Raw genomic sequence first — 24,224 nt, 5'->3', positions numbered from 1 at the left:
TTTAATACATTAAAGTCCTCACAATTAATTGATAAGATTTTAGAAAAAATACAAAACGTTAATATTATGATACAACTCCACATATAATATTACATATCCTAATGACAATAATGGTCACTAAGATTGGCACTCTTTTTAAGTTAAATAATTTAAAACAAAATTTCCCTTTTTTTTTTTATTTTTACAGTTCAATGGTAGAAATCAAACTTGAGATGCAGTATTACTAATGTCTAGCTAAAGAATCAAGCCCATACCCGATTCCGGAAACAAAGCAAAGCTACTTCCATTGCTCAAAAAGAACGAAAATTGGAAATAGGGTGAAAGAAAAAGTAAAACACACTCGCGTGGCACCTATTCATAAACAAGAAAATCAAAATAAGGATTAAAATCCTTTAAAATGACTATATACTGTTGTCGCAACATAAATGAAACATGGCTTTTTCTTTATAAAACGGGGAAATTTATTAAAATACACCCAACTTATCAACTGTTTTTAACATTTTATTTTCAACTATTCTTATTTTGATTGGTATTTTAAATTAAAATTAGATAAATAAAATAAAATATTAAATAGTTCATCATTTTCACAGAAAGTACGTGAACCGACAGAGAGAGAGAGAAAGCGTGTCTTTCATGCGCAGGTGGTGTGTGGTAGGGGAGAGAGGTTGGGCAAAGAAATGAGGTGGTGAGAGCTTCGTACGGTGATATGCAGTGGTCAACAGTTGACTGCCCACTCATTTAGAGAGAGAGAGGGAGATCCAAGGTATGGAGAGAGAGAGAGATTGATTGATTGATTCTAGGTTGGAGAGAGAGAGTGATTCTAGGTTGCAGAGAGAGAGTTGAAAGCTTGATGTTAGGAAAAAAAAAAAGAAGAAATCCTCGGTATGGAGAGAGAGAGATATTGATTCTAGGTTGATTGATTCTACGTTAGAGAGAGAGAGAGAGAGAGAGAGGAAAGGTGGTGATCCAGGGAGTAGATAAGTTTTTTTTGGAGGAGATGATCTCTCTCCTCACCCTCTATCCTCTAAATCTCTCTCCACTCTCTGATGCTTTTTGTTATGCATTCTCTCTCTCTCTCTCTCTAGATCTTAAGCTGTACAATGGCTTCTCAAACTAGTAAAATAGAGCTCGTCATCTTCGTTTTCATTAGTACAATCACCATGAAATTACAGACTAAAGATATTCTTGCTACTAATAATTTTCTCTCTCTTTGTTGGAGATAAAGTGCTCTCAGTTCGTGTTGCTATGGAGTACTACTATTGGCCTAACAAATTGAAATTGGGTTTTGTAGTTCCCATACTGTTTTTTCTCTCAAACATTTTTGTTTCTTTCTTTTTGCTTGAGGGAATTATATTGTGATGAATTGAATTTGGGTTTTGTGGTTCATGCACTGTTTTCTCTCTCTTTGCTGGGGGAAAACTTATTTTTTGTGACTTGTTTCAGTTTCATTGTTTGGAAGGCTACTTGTTTCTCTCTCTTATTTGGGTGGGGATTTGTCTCAGAAGGGAAGTACTTGTTTCAAGAGTTCCAACTCTCTCAGTTCCTGATGCAACTCTCAGTCCCAACTCTCTCAGACCATGATGCAAGTCTCAGTCCCAGTGGGATTCACCAGTCCCTTGAAGCAAAACTCCATTTGACCTCATATTGAAGTCTATTGCCATTAAAATGGCCATCTCTCTCTCTCTCTCTCTCTCTCTCTCTCTCTCTCTTTCTCTCTCTCAAAGACCCTGATGCAAATCTCATTCCCATGAGCATCCTCTGGTCTCTCTCCCTCGCTCTCTCTCACACACACATGATGGAAGTCTCAGCCCCCTGAGCATCTTCTCTTTCTCTCTCTCTCTCTTTCTCTCTGGTCCTGATGCAAGTCTCAGTCCCAACAGCATAAACTCTCTCTCTCTCTCCCAGTTCATGATACAAGTCTCAGTCTCAGTGGGACTCACCAGTCCCTTGAAGCATCCCTCCATTTGACCTGATATTGAAGAGTATTGCCACAGGCAATTCTAGAGAGAGAGAGCGAATTGATGATAGAGCGATAAATTGGACAGTAACACTTCAAGTTTCTTAAGTTTAGATAGAGAGAAAGTGAATCCTAGCATTGGACAAATATAAGATCATTACTGCAAGTATAGAGAGAGAAACTAGGCCATAAGGTTTCTAAGTTTCGCTCAATTCTAGAGAGATAAAGTGAACGTGTGCAAGTTTCTCAAGTTTAGAGAGAGAAAGTGGAGCACACCATTCGATAAATATGGGAGAATACTTCCGAAAAAACAGAGAGAGAAAGTGGCGCATAACTTTAGGCAAGTTTCTCTCGTTTCTAGAGAGAGAATATGCAATTTTAGAGAGTTAAAATGCACCACACCATTGGACATATATACGAGATTACTATTACAAGTATGTATAGAGAGATAAAATGGCGAATAAATATAGGTAAGTTTCTCTCATCTCTAGAGAGAGAAAATGAGCTATCTATTTTAGAGGGATAAAATGGACCATTGTTTGGATAAACATGGGTGATTACTATTTCAAATGTAGAGAAATAAAATGGCACCATCACATTAGGTAAGTTTCTCTCAATTCTAGAGAGATGAATTGGACTATTGCATTATATAGGATCGTGGGAATTGCTACTGCCATAAATAGTAGGAGATAAATCCACCCAATGGTTCACATTGAATTTGGGTTGATCGGATGCCCATAAAGTAATTTTATATTTTATTTTCTTTATAAATTCAATCCACATAAAAATTGGAGCCTAGAATAATCTAAAGGTAAATTAACATAAATATCTCTTTGTTTTTATTGTATTAAATAATGGAAAATATATAATGAGACAATTTATCTTTGATACAAGTCGTCACAATTAATCTTGATCATTCGATGTGAAATTGGGACCCCGCATTTTTTTCATTAACTAAGCTTAAAGATCAAAAGAAATTTTCTCAATCTTATCAGATTTCACATAAGATGGTTATAAGTAATTGTCAACTCCTTGTATAAAAAATAAATAGTCTTATTGTATGGGTTGTGATTTCATACAACGATTGTATCATAGTATAATGCAACCACACTTCTAAAAGACCATTTTTGTGGGTTTTGTATGATCCAAAATTTTAAACAAACACCCTCTTCATCTCAATAATCAATCTAAAATAATAATAATAATAATAATAATAATAATTTGCACCCTATATATGGTTAAAATGAGTCCCCTCCAATAGTCAATGTAGACTGTCTATTTGATAAATTTCAATATCTAGTCCTTTACGAATTCAATTTTTTTTTATATTGTTAATCTAATGGTAATAAAGTTTTCTAAAAAATTTAGAAAGAAAAAATATCATTCTAAGGCCTAGATCTAAGCATCCCACCAAAATGAATGGCCTATGTTAATTGTGCTAAAAAAAGTACTTTTAGATTACATTATCATATTTTTTTTTTTGTGTTTATTCATTAGAATGAAAAGAGTGTATATTTTAAAATTTGGTTCAAACAAATGGCCTTAACATGGTTGTTGAAGATTGTTGCATTATATTTCTATACAACCGTTGCATGAAAACACTACCCCTCATTTTATACAATCCTATTAAGGGAATGAAGGATTGTATACTATGAGGTCATTTATCTTTGTTACAAGGCTGTCACATTTGTTACTAGCCATTAGATGCCAAATTGGATGGATTGAGATGTGTCACAAAGTTCACGAATTTTTTTTTAAGCTTCTGGTCTAATCAATAACATACTCACAGCCACCCGATTTGAAATCTGACAGACATAAATGATTATGACCTCTTTGTATAGAAAGTAAATGGTATTTTCATATACTTTTTATTAAATAATTTCGTGTAATTTTTTAAGTTTCCTTGTAGGTCCGAACCTTTACTTTTTGGGTTTAAATTTTTTCCTTGATAATTCGGAATTTTAAATTCCAAACCAACTGATCCACTTGGATGGTCCTGGCTTTAAAACACCATTTGAAGCTAGTAGAGCACTAATTATATTCTGCATGAAAAATTTACTGCACTGGAGGAATAAGAAAGCAATTATATCCTAATCTCCTCGAGACCCTTCAATTGTGTTCTAGAAATGAGGCACAATACAAAGCAATGTTGTAATCCTTACAACTAATGCTGGATAGTTATCGGCGTGGAAGGGGACTCCAAAAATGTTATTCAATTAATTAAAAGTGAGCAGTGGAAGGGGACTCCAAAAATGTTATTTTATTAATTAAAGGCGAGCAATAAATCCTTTGACAGCTACTGCCTATCCTAAATGAACTCCAAGACGGTATGTACATGACAGAAATATTATGCTGATTGGTGGATCAGGTCCCTTCTACCAACTCTAGAAGCCAAGGCTTCTTTGGGGTAACATGAAAGCTCTGGCTTCTCCAAATCAGCATAATTTAATGATGTTCTTGAAGCTAATGAAAGTAGTGACTTCTAAAGCAGTGTTGTACCGGTCACATAACAAACGTGAAAAGTGCTATAGTTGTGGAAGAAGATGTTGCAGCTTCGATAAAACAAACATGCTCTACAAGTCTTGGTGATCAATCTTTTTTTTTTTTTCTTTTTTTGTTACAGCTCATTTTCTAACTTCATATAGTCTGACAATCCTGCACAGTCACTCAAACATGGAAATTAAATTTTGCCTAGTTAATAAAATACATACTAAGAAAACAAAATATTGAAATAGTTTAACTATGTTAAGTGAACCAATTTTGTTTTTAGGAAAGTTTATGTTAACATTGTAATATTCCATATCTTATGTTCATATCCCTTTTCTTGACCCTTTTTTATTTTTTCCAATATAACTTTTGAATTGTTGATTCGAAACGTCAATATCCAAACCGGCAAATTTATAACATAGTCGGCTCTTAACTTGAAATGCCGAACCGATTATCCATTCAAGTAACCCATAGCATGTGTTTTGGTAGTGGGGTGTTCCGAACCAATCGTTGGTTCATGCTAAAACCAGTTTAGAACTTCAAGTTCGAAATTGCGAATATTTTTTGATAAAATCGAAATAAAAATGCCAAAAATGTGCATGAGCTTAATATTGTGTTATGTAGAATGGGATTCATTTTTTACTACAACAAAATAAATTAATATCAGCATAAATTTCCCAAATATTTAGTTGAAAGAACAAAATACTTGTCTTTGATAAATTTGATATGAACCATGCGTCGAAAATATTGGAAATTAAAACACACTCATATTCTTTGGCCCTTTTTGTTTTTTTTTTTTGGGATAATTCAGTGAAAATGACAAGCCCCTACCCATTTTTTAAATTGTTAGTGATTTTTTAATGCGTTAACTGAAAATGGAAGCCTAAACTTTAGCTAGGGCATAAATGATGCTACCACCAGAACCCCAACATGGAGCGAAAGATGCAGCCCTTAGGGATTCTGATATGGCCAGTGAATAGGATCTGAGAAGACGATTTGGATTTCTAGACTACAAATTGGGGGAGGTGGCGGGGAAGAGAGAGAGCTCTAGCGCTCTTTTTAAGCTCGATGGAACAATTAATGGCAGCCTCAGTGAAGTTGAAGGCACTTGTTTCTGTGGATTTTGGAATCTGACTGTTTAGGTTTTCAAGGTTAGGAGAGCTCGACATTATTCCTAGTTCACTTGGACAGGGCTTGTTTGGGTGGCATGAAAACTTGCATAATGAAACGGTTTTCACATGAAACATATAGTTATCGAACACGAAAAACTGGGTACACAAGAATTGGGTACACAAGAATTGCATACATGTGAACCAAACAGAGGAATAAACAACAGTGAATAACTCTTTTCAAAAAAATTGTACAGGAAAACTGTTTATGGAAGGTTTAAAAAACGGATCGGTGACTCGAATCGGTCACACTCATACCCGTGTCGGATCCGGAAGAGAGAGAGGGAAGATCCCTTGCTCTAACTCTCCTTTTAAGCTCGATTGAACCATTAATGGCAGCCTCAGTGAAGTTGAAGACACCTGTTTCTATGGATTTTGGAATCTGACTGTTTAGGGTTTTCAAGGTTAGGAGAGCTCGACATTATTCCTTGCTCACTTGGACAGGGCTTGTTTGGGTCGCATGAAAGCTTGCATAATGAAACGGTTTTTTATCAAACACGAGAAACTGGGTACACAAGAATTGCATACATGTGAACTAAACAGAGGAATAAACATCAGTGAACAACTCTTTTCAAAAAAATTGTACGGGAAAACTGTTTTATGCAAGGTTTAAAAAACGGATCAGTATACGGGAAAACTGTTCTCATACCCGTGTTGGATCGGGGGATCGGTGGATCGGATCGGAAGAATCGGCGGAATCGGTAATTTTGGTTTCAATTTTTTGAAAAAAAAATAATTCAAGAAAACATTGTTCATCCTTTTTCCTTTTTGTTCACTTGACTCGGTGAAGAATTGGTTGGAATCGGTGAAGAATTGTCGGAATCAGCGGTTCCAAGAAAAAATTGGAAATTTTGAAAATTGACGTTCCAAAAATGCGTTACAAGATGCACTATTTCCAAAACTTGAAATCCATTTTTTTTTCTCATTTCAATGCATCTTGATGTCAAGATGATTATTTTGAGGGTATTTGAGCATCAAAACAATCTCTTCTAATGAAATTTTTTAGATAGGCTCTAATTTGATTGTTTCGAGCCTTGGCTCTATATAAACTTTTTCCTTTATATATATACAAATTGTTTTGTATGAACCAAACAAGCCGATCCATTTTCATTTGGAAGTGGTTTCTATCTAGACCAAGGTTCAATTACTCTGCTCAAACTCAGGAGTTGGGCCTGCATGAGTTGAATGACTCCGACGAATCCTACTGTAATTGTCCGTGTAAAAAATTTGCCAAAAAAATAAAGATAAAAAAACAAACTAAAGTACAGAAAACAATCAACGCCTAAAAACATGGAAAAATATATAAAAGATGGAAATCGAAAAAATAAAAAAGTGATTTATAGTTGGAAACAATTCAAAAAAGAAAAAAAAAAAAAAAAAAAACATATGAACATCAAAATTTGATAAATATGTATATTGATTTATTAAAAATATATTTTTTTTCATGATTTTTTATATAAACAAGTTTGTACTTAAGAACTCAACTTGGCAAGGTGTTGGGATAGAGTAACTTGGCGAAGTCCGAGTCGATTCTGTCGAGTTTAAAAGCAAATGCTCTTAACCTAACAAAAAAAAAAAAAAAAGCGCTTCTTTCTTCCTCTGTAGGAGATGCGCTTTCTTTGGAAATGGTGGGCTTTGGGTAAAATGGGTGTGGTATCCATGGGATCTTGCAAACAGATTTGTATTTGTTTTTTGGGTGTGGTTTTTATAGAGCCCAAGCTCTAAATAATCAAATTAGAACCTACCATCAAATAGTATCGAGAAATATGGTTTTAATATCGAAAATCTTTGTGATAGCCTTAAAATATATTTTCATATTTAATTATAAAATTTAAAGCTTCAAAATTAGCGCAAATCGACATATATATGAAAACTTAAAAATCTTGAAAATTGACGGTCAAAAAATGTGTTACAAAATACACTATTTCCAAAACTAGTAATCTATTTTTTTTCTTATGTCCATGCATCTTGATATCGAAATGCTAAATTTGAAGATATTTGGACATCAAAATAACCTCTGCGAGTGAAATTTTTGAGGTAGGCTCAAATTTGATTGTATAGAGCCTCTATATAAACTTTTCCCTTGTTTTTATGAACTAACTAATCATTAGATCTAGCAATAGGCTGGGCTTGGGCCCGACCAACTTTGGCCCTAGCCTGGCCCAAACCGAGCCAAACAGGCCTTGGCCCTCGCCCAGCCCTGGCTCTACCAAGCTGGGCTAGATAGAGTAGGAAACAAGAGGAAAAAAAAAGGGGGCCGGGCCATGCCAAACTGGGCCAGCGCTATGGTGACCATGGGCACGGTCCCTTAGGCCACGTTTTATAGCCCAGATCCTAGTTTTCCTGCGCTAAGCGACACGGGCCATTGCAACCTTTGTTTATGAATTGGGGTAACATCAAAACATTCCCATCAATAAAAAGTCAATTTAGAGCTCAAAGAAACACTCCAAAATCCAAATTAATTATGGCTCAAAATCGACGTCGACAATCACATCTAAGATTTTAATGGTTCAATTTTTATTTTTATTTTTTGTTGTGTTGTTGTATGGAATGGACACAAGATGTATCAAATATGAGGGCAAAACTTTTGCATCATTAAAAATCCCCAACTAGGTTTGCCACTAGAGCAACTCTACAATTTGCTCCAGCAGGCAACCATTGATGTACACTATTTCAATTATTTCTTAAAGCATTTATAAGAATTCTAGGGTGGGTTTGGGCGAATCCACCCGAAGAAAAATTTGGTTTTGAATCTAAAAATAGTTTATTTTCGACAATTTATGGACCTTTCATTTCAACACTCCAAAAAACTTATAATCTATACTATTTTAAGAGCTCCAAATTCATGAAGGGGAAATTTATCAAAATACATCTCATATTTGAACTATTTAATATTTTACTCTGTGTATTTTGATAAATTTCAAAACCCATTTTGATGTGTCATTTGACGGGCAATTTGAAATTTGATGAAAAGGATGATGTGCAATTTGATATTATAAAAAAAAATATCCAAAACATTAAATATCCCAAATCAAAATGCAGTATATTTGTAGACATTTGCTTGCTCCCTCTTTTTCCAAGAATTTATGAGCCGACCCTTCCATTTCCGTCAAATGAGCTGGCGTCCCCAGGTTATTCCACCGTCTGGGCTCCCTTTCCTCCCTATGTTCCCCCGCACATGCCTACCACGCTTCGCGCCTGCGGCGGTTTTCGCCGGTAGTACCATCCTCGTCTATGGATTACATGATTAGGTGTATATTTTATGTTTTAAATAACGCAAAAGTAGCATCATGTATCAAGGTTTAAAAATTTGGTGATTCGGATTGAAATGGCCTGATCCAAATTGAGAATCGGCTAGGGTGATCCGGTTCTCATAATATATCGGGAGCCGGCCGTATCCCCCAGAACCTACCTGTTCAAGCCGGTCTGTACTAGAGAAAGTACGGGCCGGTTCCTAATGAACTGGGTTTTTCCATATTTTTTCAATAAAAAAGAAGATTTTGTTGGCCCAACTTTATTGTGCACATTTTATCTCTCCACACGCTATCACTTGTGGGGCCCACCTACACCACCTAGATACACACCTCTGGTTCCCGTAACATATCGAGAGCTGGCCACATCCCCCAGAACTCGCCAATTTGAGCTGGTCTGTACTGGAGAAAGAACCGGTTGGTTCCTAATGAACTGGGTTTTTCCACATTTTTTAAATAAAAAAAGGTTGTGGTGGCCCAACTTTATTGTGCACATTTTATCTCTCCCACACTATCACTCGTGGGGCCCACCTACATCACCTAGATACACACCTTCGGTTCCCATAATATATAAGGAGCCGACGGTATCCCCCCAAAACCCACCGGTTCATGGAGAAAAAATTGGCCGGTTCCTAATGAACTGGGTTTTTCCACATTTTTTCAATAAAAAATGGTTTTTTTTATTGTAAAAAAGGGATGATGCGGGCATTTTAAACTACATTTTGACTATTAAATGGATGCAGTGGTCAACAAATACTCAGGCGAAACATCTTCTCAGTATTTATATATTTTCAATAAAATAGTGAAAATCTATAATACAATACCCCATTTTTTTAAAAAACATAAGAAACTAGATTTTAAAGAATTTTTAGGGATTTATTGAACAAAAATTTAGGTCGAAACCTGCCGATTCTCCAATTCGAATCACTGATCTAACACGGTTTTTTGAGTAGCCGATCCAGGTCCCCAATCTATTTTTTAAACCTTGTTTCGTATAACTTGGACATGCAAAATCTTGAGAAATGTATAAAATTATACTTGTGATGAACTTTTTAATACCTTACTTTTTATTTAAGTTCGAAAAGCCCATCAAAACACACATTACTATAAATGGGTTATAATAGTTGAGAAATGAGAAATATGTCACTAGTTGATAAGTTGGTGATTTTGAAAAATTGTATAAGTTTGCCTCTCATACAAGTAAGTAAGGCGTATCTCTACAATTTGCTTATACATGTGGTTTCAATATTGGAAAACTTTATTTTGATCTTTATCTATAAAATTTAAATTTTTAAAAATGGTGTAGATAAAGTAGATCAAGAAACACTTAGGAAATCTTAAAAATAAATAGAAAATACACTATTTTTAAGACTTGAATTTTTTTTCTTCATATCTATACGTCTCGATGTCGCGATCATCAATTGGAGTGCTATCTAATACAGAACACACTAGGATTTTTTAGGTAAATTCTCCAAAACACAATGTGATAATGTATTCATCTAAGATTAAAATACAAATGTGGGGGTGATACAATCTCACTCTAAATATTTCTCTCTCACCCCTTTTATTTACTTGTTAACGTTCTCACCCATTATTAATGGTTGGTAGCTTGTCATTTTTTCATGGGATATTCAAATTTAGATTCACCCATATCTTCTTTGAAAAAGGCAACATACCCATAATATTATTTCAAGGAAAACCTAAGATCAATGTTTTCAATGTTTGAAAATCCAAATCCGACACCAGTCTAATATAAAGGAATCGGAGTTGCTGGAGTCGAATCAAGGTATCTTTATCATCATCATCATTATCATCAGAGCCTTTTTCTAAATATTTGAGATCAATGTATCTTTAGAAAAAAAAATTAAAAAATTTATTAAAAAAATTTAGAGAATCGGTTTTCCTCTTCAAGTAACAAAAAAGTGTTAGAGACGGTCTAGTCGGACTCGGGCGAATCACAACTTGGATGGGAGGTTCTTCCAAACATGCATATGAAGAAGTGAGGGCAAAGTTGTCTTCAAGAAGAGTGTAGAGCCATCTTGAATCAAAATACTATGCAATTTGCAAGGGTGTGGTTTGTATAGAACGTAGTCTCTAAACAATCAAATTAGAGCCTACCTTCAAATAGTGTCGAGAAAAGTGGTTTCAATACTGGAAATCTTTGTGATAAACTTAAAATATATTTTTGTATTTATTTATAAAGTTTAAAGCTTAAAAAATAGTGTAGATCAACATATTTATGAAAACTTGAAAATCAATTGACGATCAAAAAATGCATTACAAAATACAGTATTTTCAAAACTTGAAATCCATTTTTTTCTCATATCCATGCATCTTGATGTCGAGATGATCAATTTGAGAATATTTAGGCATCAAAACAACATCTTCTAGGGAAAATTTTGAAGTAGCCTCTAATTTGATTGTTTAGAGCCTCGGCTCTATATAAACTTTACCATTTGGAAAAAGGATACAGTTTGTATAGAGCCGAGGCTCTAAACAATCAAACTAGAGCCTACCTTCAATAGTGTCGATAAGTGTGCTTTCAATACTAGAAATCTTTGTGATAGCCTTAAAATATATTTTCATCTTTATTTATAAAATTTAAAGCTTCAAAGACAGTGTAAATCGATAGTTTTATGAAAATTTAAAAATCTTGAAAATTGACGGTCCAAAAATGCGTTATAAAATACACTATTTCCACACTTGAAATCCAAATTTTTCTCATGTTCATATATCTTGATGTCGAGATGATCAATTTGAAGATATTTGGGCATCAAAACAACCTCTTCTAATGAAATTTTTGTGGTAGGCTCCAATTTGATTGTTTAGAGCCTCGGCTCTATATAAACTTTTCCCTTTGGAAAAGGATGGGCTCATATGTACATATGTGCTCCCCACTAAAATTCATTTTAAAGATGAACTAGGCCCAAATCCTACATAGCCCACCTGGTCCAAACTCGACTCAAGCCATGCAAAAGGACAATAACCCATGTTGGATCTGGGCCAGATTACTCCTAAATCCTGATCCAAGGAAACGGCCGTGTTTTAATTTTTGTAAATTTTGGTTTTTCCTTTTTGGGAAAATTGCATATACTTTTTAGACTTTCTAAACAATCTCCCCTAAATCAATTTTTTTTTCGCAACTTTTATCCCAAAACTAAGTTTTATAGTAAATACCACCAAGTTAAAAATCATAATTTTTTGAACAAAAATATCGTCTTCACGCAGTCTGGCACTTTCCGTACTTGATCCGACACTTTGGCTTATGCTTCTTGCGGTCTGGCAAACACGTGAAGGGCTCCGGCAGGTGAAGAGCATTCCGACACTTTTTGTATTCGGTCTGACACTATTATTAATGACATTTTCATCCAAAAAACAACTATGACTTTTTACTTTTGGGTATTTACTATAAAACTTGGTTTCAAAGTAATAGTTGCAAAAAAAGAATTTGGTTGGAATGAAATTGTCTAAAAAGTCTATTTTTTGGGTATTTACAATTGGGAAAGTGTATAATGACACCATTTACTTTCTGCACAAAGCGGTCATAATTAATCTTGCCTGTTGGTTGTCAAATCAAATAGCTACATTCATTTTATGGACCTTCATTTCATTGACCAAACTCAAAGTTCAAAAAACGTTTTATCGAATTGTGTGATACATCTAAGCTATTGGAATGGTTGTGTAACCTTTCTATATTAAAGATAAATGGTTATACAATCCTTTTACAATTTTTCCTTTTTTTTACTCTCTTTTTAGGAATAAATAAAGCTAGGGCTACATGTGGTATAAGAAAGAAATATTAGGGTCTTTTTCCGACGACACTCATGGTTACATGTACAAACCATCCGTCTTCCTGTTCGCCATGCACATGTACACGTACGGGATCTCGCTTAAAGAGCCACTTCTCTGGAAACCTCCATGTTCGCCGTAAATAAAGCAGAAAATAAAGATATAAAAATTACGTTTTAAGCTGCATTTGGTGTGTTCTTCTCTGATTTTTTATCTAGATTCCGTTGAGTTCTGGATCCTTTTCGGGTCTCTTTTGGATCTCTGTTCTGGCTTTTTGAATCTCTGTTTTTTTGAGCTTTTTTTTTCGAATTTTTTGCCCTGGTTTTACTCCCAAAACCTCGAAATCAGCTCAGAATCAGGATGTAGAGGTGCATTAGGGTTGCATTCTATGGGATAGGAAATAATTCCTGATTTTTGTTGAGTCTCACTTGATGGTGGAGTTTTTGGAGGTGAATTGTGCTTTTTGCGTGATAGTTTGGTCAAGAGAAGCAAAGATCGAAGGGTTTCAACTGAATTTGCCTTTGAACTGAATCTCTGCCTTTTTCGGGTTGTTTTCATGTGAACTTTGTCATTTACAGAGACAGAAATCGGTTTAGAATGTGAATTTTGCTTTTTAAAAGTGGAATTTCTGCAAAAGTGAACAAAGTTGCGGTGCACTGTAACAATAGTAAAATAGGTGAAAGATTGTGATTACAGTGGTATTTTGCTGGTAAAGATCTGATTATTTTGTTGATAAAGATGTGATTACTGTGGTATGGCAATTTTCTTGGTCCATTATGTGGAGATTAAGTTTAAATTGAACTTACATCGATGAGATTATGAACATTTTGGTAAAATAAGGGTAGAGTGAGGAAAACCTTTTGCTTGTTGATGAACCGGAGTTATAACTTGAAAAAAACATAGAAAGGAGTATGATTTTCTGCACATTTAGGACAAATAGCGAAATTCGATATAAGGTTCAGGAGTTCTAGTGTACTACATTGGCGGATCTCTGATTAGAGCCTCTTTTGAGTTTATTCAATAAATTATTTGATTATATAATAGTCTTTTCTTGCTCTAATGCGAGGGAGAACAACCGTACGAGAAGCTTCCTCGATGTACAAACGCATGCCATCGAGAGAGCTTTTGGGTGTTCCTGGTCGAGGAGGAGTTGCAGAAGCTGATTCAGGTACATTATCTAAAATAAACTATAATCATATCAAAATGGTTACTCTGTAGTGGTCTATTTTCTATATTTTCTTTGTTTAAGTGATGAAATTTCCTATGCATAAATTAGGATGACCTGATAATTCAGTATGTGTTTGATGTATGGGGATTGTTGGGTTGTCATGTTTCATGGGTAGAGGAAAATATAGGGGATAAAGCAATAGGAATTGTAACGAAATGTGTCATTGGATCTGGAATGAAGAAGTTGGTTTTGATCATGGATTAGTTTATTGTTCTAAGAAATGATTGGGATTGCAAAATTTTAAGATGGGGGACTGGAAATTGTACAAAAAACTAGTCATTTTCTTGGTATGGCACCTTTTGAGGAATTTTCAAGTCCATTCGCTTGATTGTGTAGACTAGTGATTGGGGTCTTCTACATCTTCTGCCTCATATTTCTCCTTGTACACATTGTGATTTCTCCTTGAGCTACTCTTAGTTCCTTTATTGTTAGTTTTGATTTAGAGCTCAATCCCCTGCTTCTGGAAGCAAAGAAGATTTGATCTTATTGTGAGTAGTGTTGTCAATGTAATTGTAATCAACATAAAAGATCAGTTAAAGCATACTGATACGAATAAGTGTGTCCTTGTTCCGAAGTAGCTGAAAAGATTGGAGCACTTCGGTTACATAGATGTCAAGTAACAATTGTCATAAACAATCTTGATATTGGAGTTTACCTCTTCGCTTCATAGCAGCTTATTGTGTAGTTTGTTATTATGTTCTCTTTTACTTTTACAGTAGCTCTCTCTCTCTCTCTCTCTCTCTCTCTCTCTCTCTCTCTCTCTTGTGAATAAAGTAGGTTATGTTCTCATATGTAGAATTGCAGTTTGTTTACAGCACAATATGGGTCAAGAAGCTGGAAATCCTTCATGGAGATATTCTTTACCGCATGTTTGCGTAGCAACTATTTCATCTTTCTTATTCGGCTACCATATTGGGTATGTATATGCCTATCTGTTCTTCCCTATAGTTTACAGAAGCAACTTGAAATCAAAAACATTAATTTATGGGCCTTGCCTTACTACCAGAGTTGTCAATGAGCCTCTTGAGAGCATTGCTTTTGATCTTGGATTTGGGGGCAATACCTTGGCTGAAGGTATATGATGATCATTTACATATTGTTTAGTACTTGTCCTTTGTGTGTTTATAGCCCCCACTCACTTACTAATTAGTGTTTTGCTTGGCGCGTTGTATGCCCCACTTGGTTTTGCAAGACTTAACGCCTTATAATACCATGAAAGGACTCTTATTCAAATAATTGCAGGTCTTGTTGTGAGCATGTGTTTGGTTGGGGCCTTTGTTGGATGCTTGCTCAGCGGGTGGATAGCAGACGCCCTTGGCCGTCGTAGGGCTTTCCAGTTGAGCGCTGTACCTATGATAATAGGAGCTTTTGTGAGGTAAAAACTTAGTCTTCGTTTTGCCTTTCTGCTGATTTAGTTTGAGAAATATGTGATGGAGGAAGTATTCAGCCTCTTTATTCTTCTTTCATGCCGGGATGTGATAATTGCTTTTTCCCCATGCTTAATGAGTTATTTCTTTGAAGAACTCAGCTTTGTATTCTGATATTGGCTTTTCAATTGTAATTTACTGGTGATAAACATGGTTTGTTGTTGACGTTAAGGCTAAAACAGCGCAGATATAAATCATTAAGACTTGGTGTCTTCAGGATTAATGAGAAAGTGAGATTCGTTGCCCATGAAATTATATCACAAATCATTTCAGACTCATTTGTTGTCAACTCCTTTAAAAAAATAAAAAATTGGAGAAGCATTATCGTTGCGTTGCTAATCAATTTCGTATTGCTTCATTAATCAATTTGCTGTGAGAGTCTTTAGTTAATCTATGCTTTTCATTGGACATGATAGTGCATCACATAAACTATATTCTATACATGACACATTGATTATGTCAGTCCATTTGGTTCATTTGTGTTTCTGTCCACATCTTCGTACTGGCTCATGTATTTAAATAGTTCTGGATTCACCATTTCGTTTTGGGTGTGAGAAACTGCACTAAGCATGCTCTTTCTTTTGTGGATAGTGCAACTGCATCAAGTTTGGAAGGCATGCTTCTTGGGAGATTATTAGTTGGAACTGGGATGGGTCTGGGCCCTCCTGTTGCATCTTTGTATGTTACTGAGGTACAAGGAATGGTTGCATCATTCTCCTAATACTAGCTCTTGGGTGGATTTCTTTGTTGTGAATAGTTTAGATGTTCCTCACGGCTGGGAATTAAAAAATACAGGTGTCTCCTTCAAATGTAAGAGGGACCTATGGGAGCTTTATTCAGATTGCAACTTGTCTTGGTCTTATTGGAGCTTTGTTTATGGGCATCCCAGCAAAGGGAATTTCTGGTTGGTAAGAGACAATAATAAAATGATTAACTTTTTTTTGAAAAGAAAAGAAAAAAGGGTGACAGATGTTTGTTTTACAACCTTCAGCTTGGACAAATAATGGGTTCTGTTGCGATAACTCATTTTAAACCAATTTCTTTTTGAATTCAAATGACTCTAGGTGGCGGGTTTGTTTCTGGGTATCTGCCATCCCTGCTGCGATTCTTGCACTCGGCTTTGAACTCTGTGCAGAGAGTCCTCATTGGCTTTACAAGGTCTTCTCTTCTTTTCTGCTTCGATTTCCCTGTCATTCATTAAATATGGACTTATATTCCATTTTTTCATCCTTCCTCTTCTGCTGTGTAATTAGCATTGGATTGTAACAGCTCTTTCGTTTTAGCTCAATATAAAAGAAACTAGAGTGGTCTCTATTTACTCGTAGTATGGTAACATTGGATTTTAACAGCTCTTTCCTTTAAGGTCAATATAAAAGAAACTACAGTGCCCTTAATTTACTCATAGTATGGTAGCTTTTGTTTATTGGTAGCTGAGTTGTTGTACAGCAAGGAAGATCAATTGAAGCTGAAGTGGAATTCGAGAGGCTTTTGGGTGCGGCACATGTAAAATCTGCAATTGCAGAGCTATCACGATCAGACAAGGGCGACAATGCGGATAGCATACGATTCGTAGATTTGCTTTACGGTCGCCATTTTAAGGGTATGTAAGGATTAGGTATCACTATACACTGGCAGTTAAAGCCAATATCCATTTGACGTCTCCTTATTGAAACCTCTATGTTAATGGTGAGAACTATTATTTGCTTTTCACTTCTGATTTGTTACCTGATCGACTAGGATCATTTTAATTTCACTTGTAAGATTACACATGCTGAGTTATTATGCTTGAGACATTGAATCAGAACAGAAAATTCATCATATGCGCCCAAATTTGTTGGGGATTACATGTCTTCCTTTAATACACTATACATTTGCACTATAAAGGTCTGTTTGATTGGTACTCGATGTCAATAAATGTTAGCAAGTGTTGTATATATGCTGCATCTAAGGGAAGTTGTTTACTATTGTGTTTTGTATCCTTTGGTGATTGCTTGAGGGACAATTAAACAATGTTTCTAGACTTCTAGTTTTCTCCATTTATTATGCAATGCTTTGTTGTGCATGCATGGGCATGTGGGTGCATGTGCGCATGTGTGTCTACTCTTATTTAGGGAATTTTCATTATCTTTCTAATGGTTTGCGAGGCTAACGTGGTAGCTTGGCCAAAACATGGGTCTCTAGACGTTGTGCATGATGTATTTTTGTAGTCCCTCCAATTGGCTAAGGAAAAAGTTTGGGCTAGGTTTGTTTGAAACCTTGGTATATTTCTTTATATGTGCTCTCACTTCAAACTTTGATAAGGGTTCCAACCAGTGGTTTACAAAACGGATCGGTGCCCCGGATCGGGCACCCCAAAAACCCATCCGGATCGGGGAATCGGTGTTTCAGATTCCCCTTTAAAAAAATCTAAAGAAAATATTAAAAATCATTATAAATGTTGTTTTCTTAGGAATCCAATACGAAATAGGGGTACTACATTAATAACTTTCAATTTTTTTGCATCAATTTGCGAAAATTGAGATGCCCTTTCCCTATATGAACTACTGTTAACCATTAAATTTACATCACACAAAGGGAGAAATATAGAATTATCACAGATGAAGTATATAATCATATGGACTACAATAAAGCATATAATTCGTAAAATACGACCTAATACCAAAATAAAAGACGATGTTGTTCTTCATCTTGGTCACGCTTGTGCCATTGATTGAATTCGTGTGACAATTCATTGACTCAATCTAGGAACAAATCATCTAAATTAGTGGGCATCCAAGATTAATTCACAATTTTAATCAATCAATTGTTTTAAAATTAATTAGTCAAAGAACCCTAAAATTTTGCAATATGTATTTGCATTAAATAATTGACAATAAAGTTGAACAATACAAGTTATTTTCACATGTTAATTATAAATTGACTATCAATTGAAAATAATACACAACGTTATGATATTAAAAGTATTATGTTTATATTTTATAATTATTTTACTATACAAATAAGAACAAATCTAAAATGTCTTATAATATCTTCAAATTTAAAAAATCTTATTTACAACTATAAGAAAAATAATACATTACATAATTTATAATGTAAATAAATAAATAAATAAAATACAAAGATTTGGTTATCAATATATAACTATTAATTATAATATTATAGTAAAAGTGATTAAAAAATTATTAGAAAAGGCTTTCATATCATATGATTAAAATTAAAAATAAAACCACCAATAAATTCTAATGTTATTATATTAAAAAATTTAAAAAAACTTTACCCAAAAAAAATGAAGAACAAAGATGTAAAAATTCAAAAAAACAAAAAAATCCTATCAGCAATATGCACAATAGCTACAAAAAAAATAAAAATAAAAATAAAATATTGTAATAAAACCCATTGAAAAAACCATTTTACTTATAAATAGCAAAAAAATTTATATGGCCGTTGTTTAATTTGACACACTAATTTGACATGCTAAATTAAAAAACTATGGACGCTAAGCGTATGGATATTGGCTTGCAAAAATTAATGGCTTGGAAAAATTTTATATGGCCGTTTATTAGGTGATGGCTTGTGTGTCCTCAATATGGACGATTGCTTGCACTCTGCTGAGGACGAGTGCTTTACCACTGCACGAGTGAACGGGACATGGGGCATGTGATTGTGTGTGGGACTGATGTCAGCACAGTGCGCAAATTACCTTCATTTTGAAATCAAATATCACAATTACCCTTGGAAACGTAATACACGCCGATTCTATACAGTGATTCGGGCGGTTCACTGTAGATAATTGCCGCTTCTCTTCTAGAACCGAGCGATACACTGTTTTTTATAGGAATCGACTCGGGGTGACCGATTCCCGTGTCAACTCGCTCGAGTCCGTGCTGACTCGACGATTTTTAAATCACTGGTTCCAACATATGATGAACAATTCTTCAAGGCCCTAAAACTTTCTATTTGTGTTCTTTTCAACTTAAGATATTCATTTTGTTCTTAATTCATGTACATATATGAGAAAGCACATGTCTTTAATAACTTGAACAGTTAAATGATTTTACGTTTCAGAAAATGTTTCCAACATAAGGTTTATGTAGGATCTAGTAGTAGTTCTCTCTTCTTTAGATCTGAAGCATTACTCAGCTATTTCCTGTTTCTTCACTAATTAATACATGATTACTTATCAACTAATAATAATAATAATAATGGAAGTACAAAATATGTGGTTCTTTTGAGTTCTCAGAAGTTTTATTCTGCTCTGTGAGCGAGCCTTGGCTTTGCTTCTTCTTTCTTCAATCTTCAATGTGCTAGGAGCATATATCCCTTGGATTGGGAGTGTCTACTCCAACACTTCAATTTTTTTTTTTTTTTTGAAATGTTGTGGGTGTTCAAATTCTTTTTGTAAGTTAAGAGATTAACCCCCAACTCAAAGTGCACATAAGTTTTAAGCATTACCTTCAGTATCTTTTTTTTTTTTTACACGTTTCGATGTTTGATTACTGAACATTCAAGAAATAATTTCTCTTATTTTGTGCAGGTTTTTTTTCCTTCATTTATACTTTTATTTTACTGTTCTATGCTTAAATTCCTTTGGCTTAACATACTGTTTCATTATGCAGTTGTACAAATGGGTTCAACACTGTTTGCACTGCAACAGTTATCAGGGATAAATGCTGTATTTTATTTCTCTTCTACCGTTTTCAAGAGTGCTGGTGTACCCTCAGATTTAGCAAATGTTTGTGTGGGGTTATCAAATTTGTCAGGTACATTTTTCTATTGTTTGGAGAGTATATTATAAGCCACTAGACTATAGAAAACTAGTGCCTGATTGGTTCACTCTCTATTGAAACAATGGATGATGTGTAGAGAGTGGAGCCTCCATTGGGGTTATTTCTTGTTCTAGTGGAACAGCTCCCCCACCACCATCCATGAAGTCCATGTATGGTGATGACTCTATGTAATGGTTTTCCCATGGCCTATCCAGTTACAGTATATACCCTTTATATTGGTTAAATAAGTTATCAGGTACAAAAACATTTGCATTTAAAGCTTCCGTTTGATTGTCACGATAAATTTTTTCATTATTTTTCCATCTCAGGTTCGGTGATTGCCATGATTCTGATGGATAAATTAGGCAGGAAGATCCTTCTGTTGGGGAGTTTCCTTGGAATGGTGAGAATTACGTCCACTCCTTTATTTTCCATTCAATATATTACGATGGATCTGATCTTTCATTTTTTTTATTTGATTAACTTAGGCTGGAGCTATGGCACTCCAAGTCATGGCTGCTAGTTTACCCTTTGCTGGATCTGGTACTTTATACCTATCAGTTGGCGGGACATTATTGTAAGTACATCCTTGGAAGATTTGCTCCTTGTGCTATGTGACTTGGGAAAATGTATGCCATAGTGGAATGTGGATCGTAATATATGGTGCTCCAAGGGGCATCCATCACATGTTTCCAGAAATGGAGGGTGGAGATTGACCATTTCCTCATGAATATCGCAGCTGGTCCCCCTAAGGTCATTCTCCCTCATTCATCACCGGAAATGGTGATGCATTGCCCTTTGGATATACTATACCATCCTCAATGGGATCGTGGTATGCCTTCCCATTGAATAGTGACTACACAAAAAAGGTAAAATGGTCAGCTCATATTGTAGCTTCTTTGCATGGATGGATAGATTAATGACTGTTATTCATAATATTGCTCCATATTGCAGTTTTGTTTTGTTGTGTTTGAATCAAGGTTTTGAAAACCAGATCGGTGACCCTCATCAGCACTCCGGATTCTCGATTCCGCAGATCGGCTATCTGGTTTATTGAACCGGAAATTAAAAGAATAAAAAAAATTAAGTGGGACTGGTTCTGGCCGGTTCTCTAATAGAACAGCAGGTTCTGTTATTGAACCGAAAATTAAAAGAACAAAAAAAATTAAGTGGGACTGGTTCTGGTCGGTTCTCTAATAGAACAGCAGGTTCTGTTATAGGACCGGATAGAACCGGCCCAAATTGGCCGGTTCCAATTATTAAAAAATAAAAAGATTAAAAAAAGTGGGCTGGCTCTCGCTATTTCTTTGATATAACTGGCTGGAACCAGCAGATTCGATAGGGAACTAGTCGGTTCCCGATATTTTATGGGATCCCGATCGGCCTGAGCGATTCCCGATCTGGATCGGCTGGTTCTGATCTGGATCGCCGATTTTTTAAGTAGTTGATATATCAAATCTTTTATTATTTCCATTCCAATGAGTTGAATCAACGTTTCGCTCTCATTTGAGATAGGTCTTGTCACTACAGAGCCTCAAATGAAATTACAAGAAGTTTTACTGGAAGATTATTTTGGAAACTTGGATTTTACAATGCAAATTTGGCTAATGCATAATTGTCAGGCCATTAACTGTCGGGAGTCTGCTCAGGCCCACCACCGAGTTTCTTGGACTCTGCAGCCTGCTGAGTCCCAAACCAAAACCATGTGAACCAGCCAAATCTCACTGGTTTTCAATATTTTATTATTATTATTTTAGGACTCAGCCAAGTCTTTTTTAGACACAGCTAAGTCGAGTTTCCTTTCTCAGGATTGGGAGCCTCTGATCTTGACCCAAGTCCTTATTGAAACTCACTGGGAGGGATAGTGGCCTGGTCTTTTAAATTTAGTTTTTCATAGATCCTAGGATTCATCTATTACATGCTTATTTGGAAGAAGTTGGAGCAACATCCGCATTAATGCAAAGGTGAAATTCTTGAAGTCCATAAAGGATATAATGGCTGCCAACTTAGATCATTGAATAATTTATCGTAGGGGCATGTTTGAATGTACTCGTTGTCACTACTAATTCAGTATTTCAATTAAACTTCAAAGGCATTTTGTTTTCTTGGATATAGTTAACTTTCATCCTTTAAAAAGTTACTTTTACTTCATCCAAAGGAATTTGCTGAAAAACATGTTTTTAGCCAGAGGTAACTAAAATCAACTAAATTTTGATGAAAATTGCTTAAAAAGTGTTTTTAGCCAGAAGTAACTAAACTTAACTAAAGTTTTTGGAAATTGCTTAAAAAGTTAAATAATTAAATAACATTATATATAATACAAGATACATGCCCAACAGCTAACAAAATAATATTATCTATATCATATTAATTTTAGATAAGACAACCCATTCCAAATAAAATTAATTGTCATCATGACTTGAAGTTTGACACATTGTTTGTCTTAACAAATATAATTATTAAGACCGGTCTGGATTGACCTGGTGGTTCAATCGGTCTGACTACTGACTAGTGCCTTGGCCGGTTTAGTCCATGGTAAAAATGGGGTTCGGTTGAAAACCTGTCAAAATCAATGTTTGACTGGTTGTAGCCATTCAGACCTGTCGAATTTAACTAGTTCGACTTAAATAAAACTAGACGAGTTTTTCTAATACATATTGTATTTTTAAACTGTTCCATCGATTAATCCAGACCAATGGGTTCAACTAGTGCTTGGACCATCGGACCAAACGTCACTAGTTCGATGGCCGATCTTGATAACACTAGTCATAGCACAACAGCACCAGGGCAAAATTTATTTTTATCATGAGCATTAACCTTGCTTTGTTTATCTTCATAGAGCCTCGCGCAAACGGTTGCCAACTGCTTTTAGGCTTCTTCATGCATGCTAGAGAGAGAGAGAGAGAGTTTTTCTTTCTTTTCTTTTTTTTTTTTTGAATGTGGAAGAGAGCTTTCTTTTTTGTCAAGAATTTTGAGCGTGACTAAGAACTGACTCTAGGAAGAGCATTTTTTTATGTCATGAAATTTGAAGGTGACTTCAAACTGAACTTCTTTCTGCAGGTTTGTGTTCATGTTTGCTTTAGGAGCTGGTCCTGTTCCCGGCCTCCTCTTACCCGAGATTTTTCCTAGCCGTATCCGAGCAAAGGCTATGGCAGTCTGTATGTGTGCACACTGGGTACTGCCTCTCTCTCTCTCTCTCTCTCTCTCTTACACACACATGCATGCACAGACAGAAACTAGCTCTCTGTCTCATATAGATACGAGCTTTCCTCTCCCTTTCATGCACACAGAACCCAGCTCTCTCTCTCTCTCTCTCTCTCTCTCTCTCTCTCTCTATCACACAACCACCTCTCTGCACCACATGTAATTTTGTGTATGATTCTCTGTCATCAGGTGGTAAATTTCTTTGTGGGCCTGCTTTTTCTGCCATTGCTGGAGCAGCTCGGAGCCCAGGCCTTGTATGCATTATTTGCGTCGTTTTGCGTAATTGCAGCAGTTTTTGTTAAGCTTAATGTCGTGGAGACCAAAGGGAAATCACTAGAAGAGATAGAAATCACTCTTTTACCTGCAGAGTGAAAGCGTTAGCTCTCTCTCTCTTTCGTGTTTCTCTAGGCTTAGTGTATATTGAAGAGCTCTTCGTGATACGAAGACGGAGTGTAGAAAATGTAATTACTCCAGTGGATAAAAAGTAGTGTAGTTACTGGCTTAAGTTTATTTATTCTTTCACACTGTCATCTAGCTTATGCAACTCTCCACATATATCATCATCGTTAAAGCTTTTTTCCAACTAAATGTGATCTGCTACATGAATTCTGATTTGTCATTTTACTCTATTAAGGGGCTATAAGTCCCTATATTTTTTGACGCTATATGCGATGTTGCTTTCGCCTCCACTGCTTTGCATATCTCTCTCTCTAACTTTCTTGAATGTCACTTAAATTTGAGTGATAATATGATATGACCCACACGATATGTTACGAGGTCCTTGCCCCCATCCAATATTCGATTGCACGGAGATAACATCCTGACCATAATGCTGTCATGAATCACAATGTATGCTTGAAGTTGAAACGCATTAAGAAGTTTATGGTGAGATGGAATTACACTTCATTAAATGGTCAATCCTACAGTGTTTGTTTGGTTGATTCCA

At 35.4% G+C, this 24,224-nt stretch overlaps 1 protein-coding gene across 3 annotated transcripts; it reads left to right on the top strand.

Moving 5' to 3' along the window:
* Positions 1-13,489: 13,489 nt before the first annotated feature.
* LOC18426644 (putative plastidic glucose transporter 2) lies at positions 13,490-23,866 on the top strand. Of its 3 annotated transcripts, none has more exons than XR_016055551.1 (13): positions 13,490-13,821; positions 14,686-14,797; positions 14,888-14,955; positions 15,124-15,256; positions 15,900-15,999; positions 16,104-16,212; positions 16,373-16,466; positions 16,755-16,908; positions 19,925-20,068; positions 20,404-20,477; positions 20,563-20,651; positions 23,135-23,249; positions 23,468-23,866. XR_016055551.1 is itself a non-coding variant. In XM_088866681.1 (13 exons), the coding sequence occupies exons 1-13, from the start codon at positions 13,713-13,715 to the stop codon at positions 23,648-23,650; spliced, it is 1,488 nt and encodes a 495-aa protein (XP_088722807.1). In that variant the 5' UTR covers positions 13,490-13,712; the 3' UTR covers positions 23,651-23,866. The 3 variants fall into 3 exon arrangements, 1 of the variants encoding a protein (XP_088722807.1); XR_016055552.1 differs by having other exon boundaries at positions 16,104-16,216; positions 16,739-16,908; XM_088866681.1 differs by having other exon boundaries at positions 16,104-16,216.
* The last annotated feature ends 358 nt before the right edge of the window (positions 23,867-24,224 follow it).

Source organism: Amborella trichopoda, chromosome 5, assembly GCF_054954075.1.
Source record: "Amborella trichopoda isolate Santa Cruz 75 chromosome 5, AtrichopodaSantaCruz75HAP2 v2.0, whole genome shotgun sequence".
Classification (NCBI taxonomy): domain Eukaryota; kingdom Viridiplantae; phylum Streptophyta; class Magnoliopsida; order Amborellales; family Amborellaceae; genus Amborella; species Amborella trichopoda.
The sequence above is the reverse complement of the archived record's forward strand: the minus strand, read 5'-3'. Positions and strand labels throughout refer to the sequence as shown.

Bases quoted from the DNA above. Each gene is read 5' to 3' on its own strand.
- LOC18426644 (XM_088866681.1), top strand. From the start codon at position 13,713: ATGCGAGGGAGAACAACCGTACGAGAAGCTTCCTCGATGTACAAACGC. The intron at 14,956-15,123 runs GTATATGATGAT...AAATAATTGCAG, and splicing joins GGGCAATACCTTGGCTGAAG to GTCTTGTTGTGAGCATGTGT. The intron at 16,467-16,754 runs GTCTTCTCTTCT...GTTGTTGTACAG, and splicing joins GTCCTCATTGGCTTTACAAG to CAAGGAAGATCAATTGAAGC.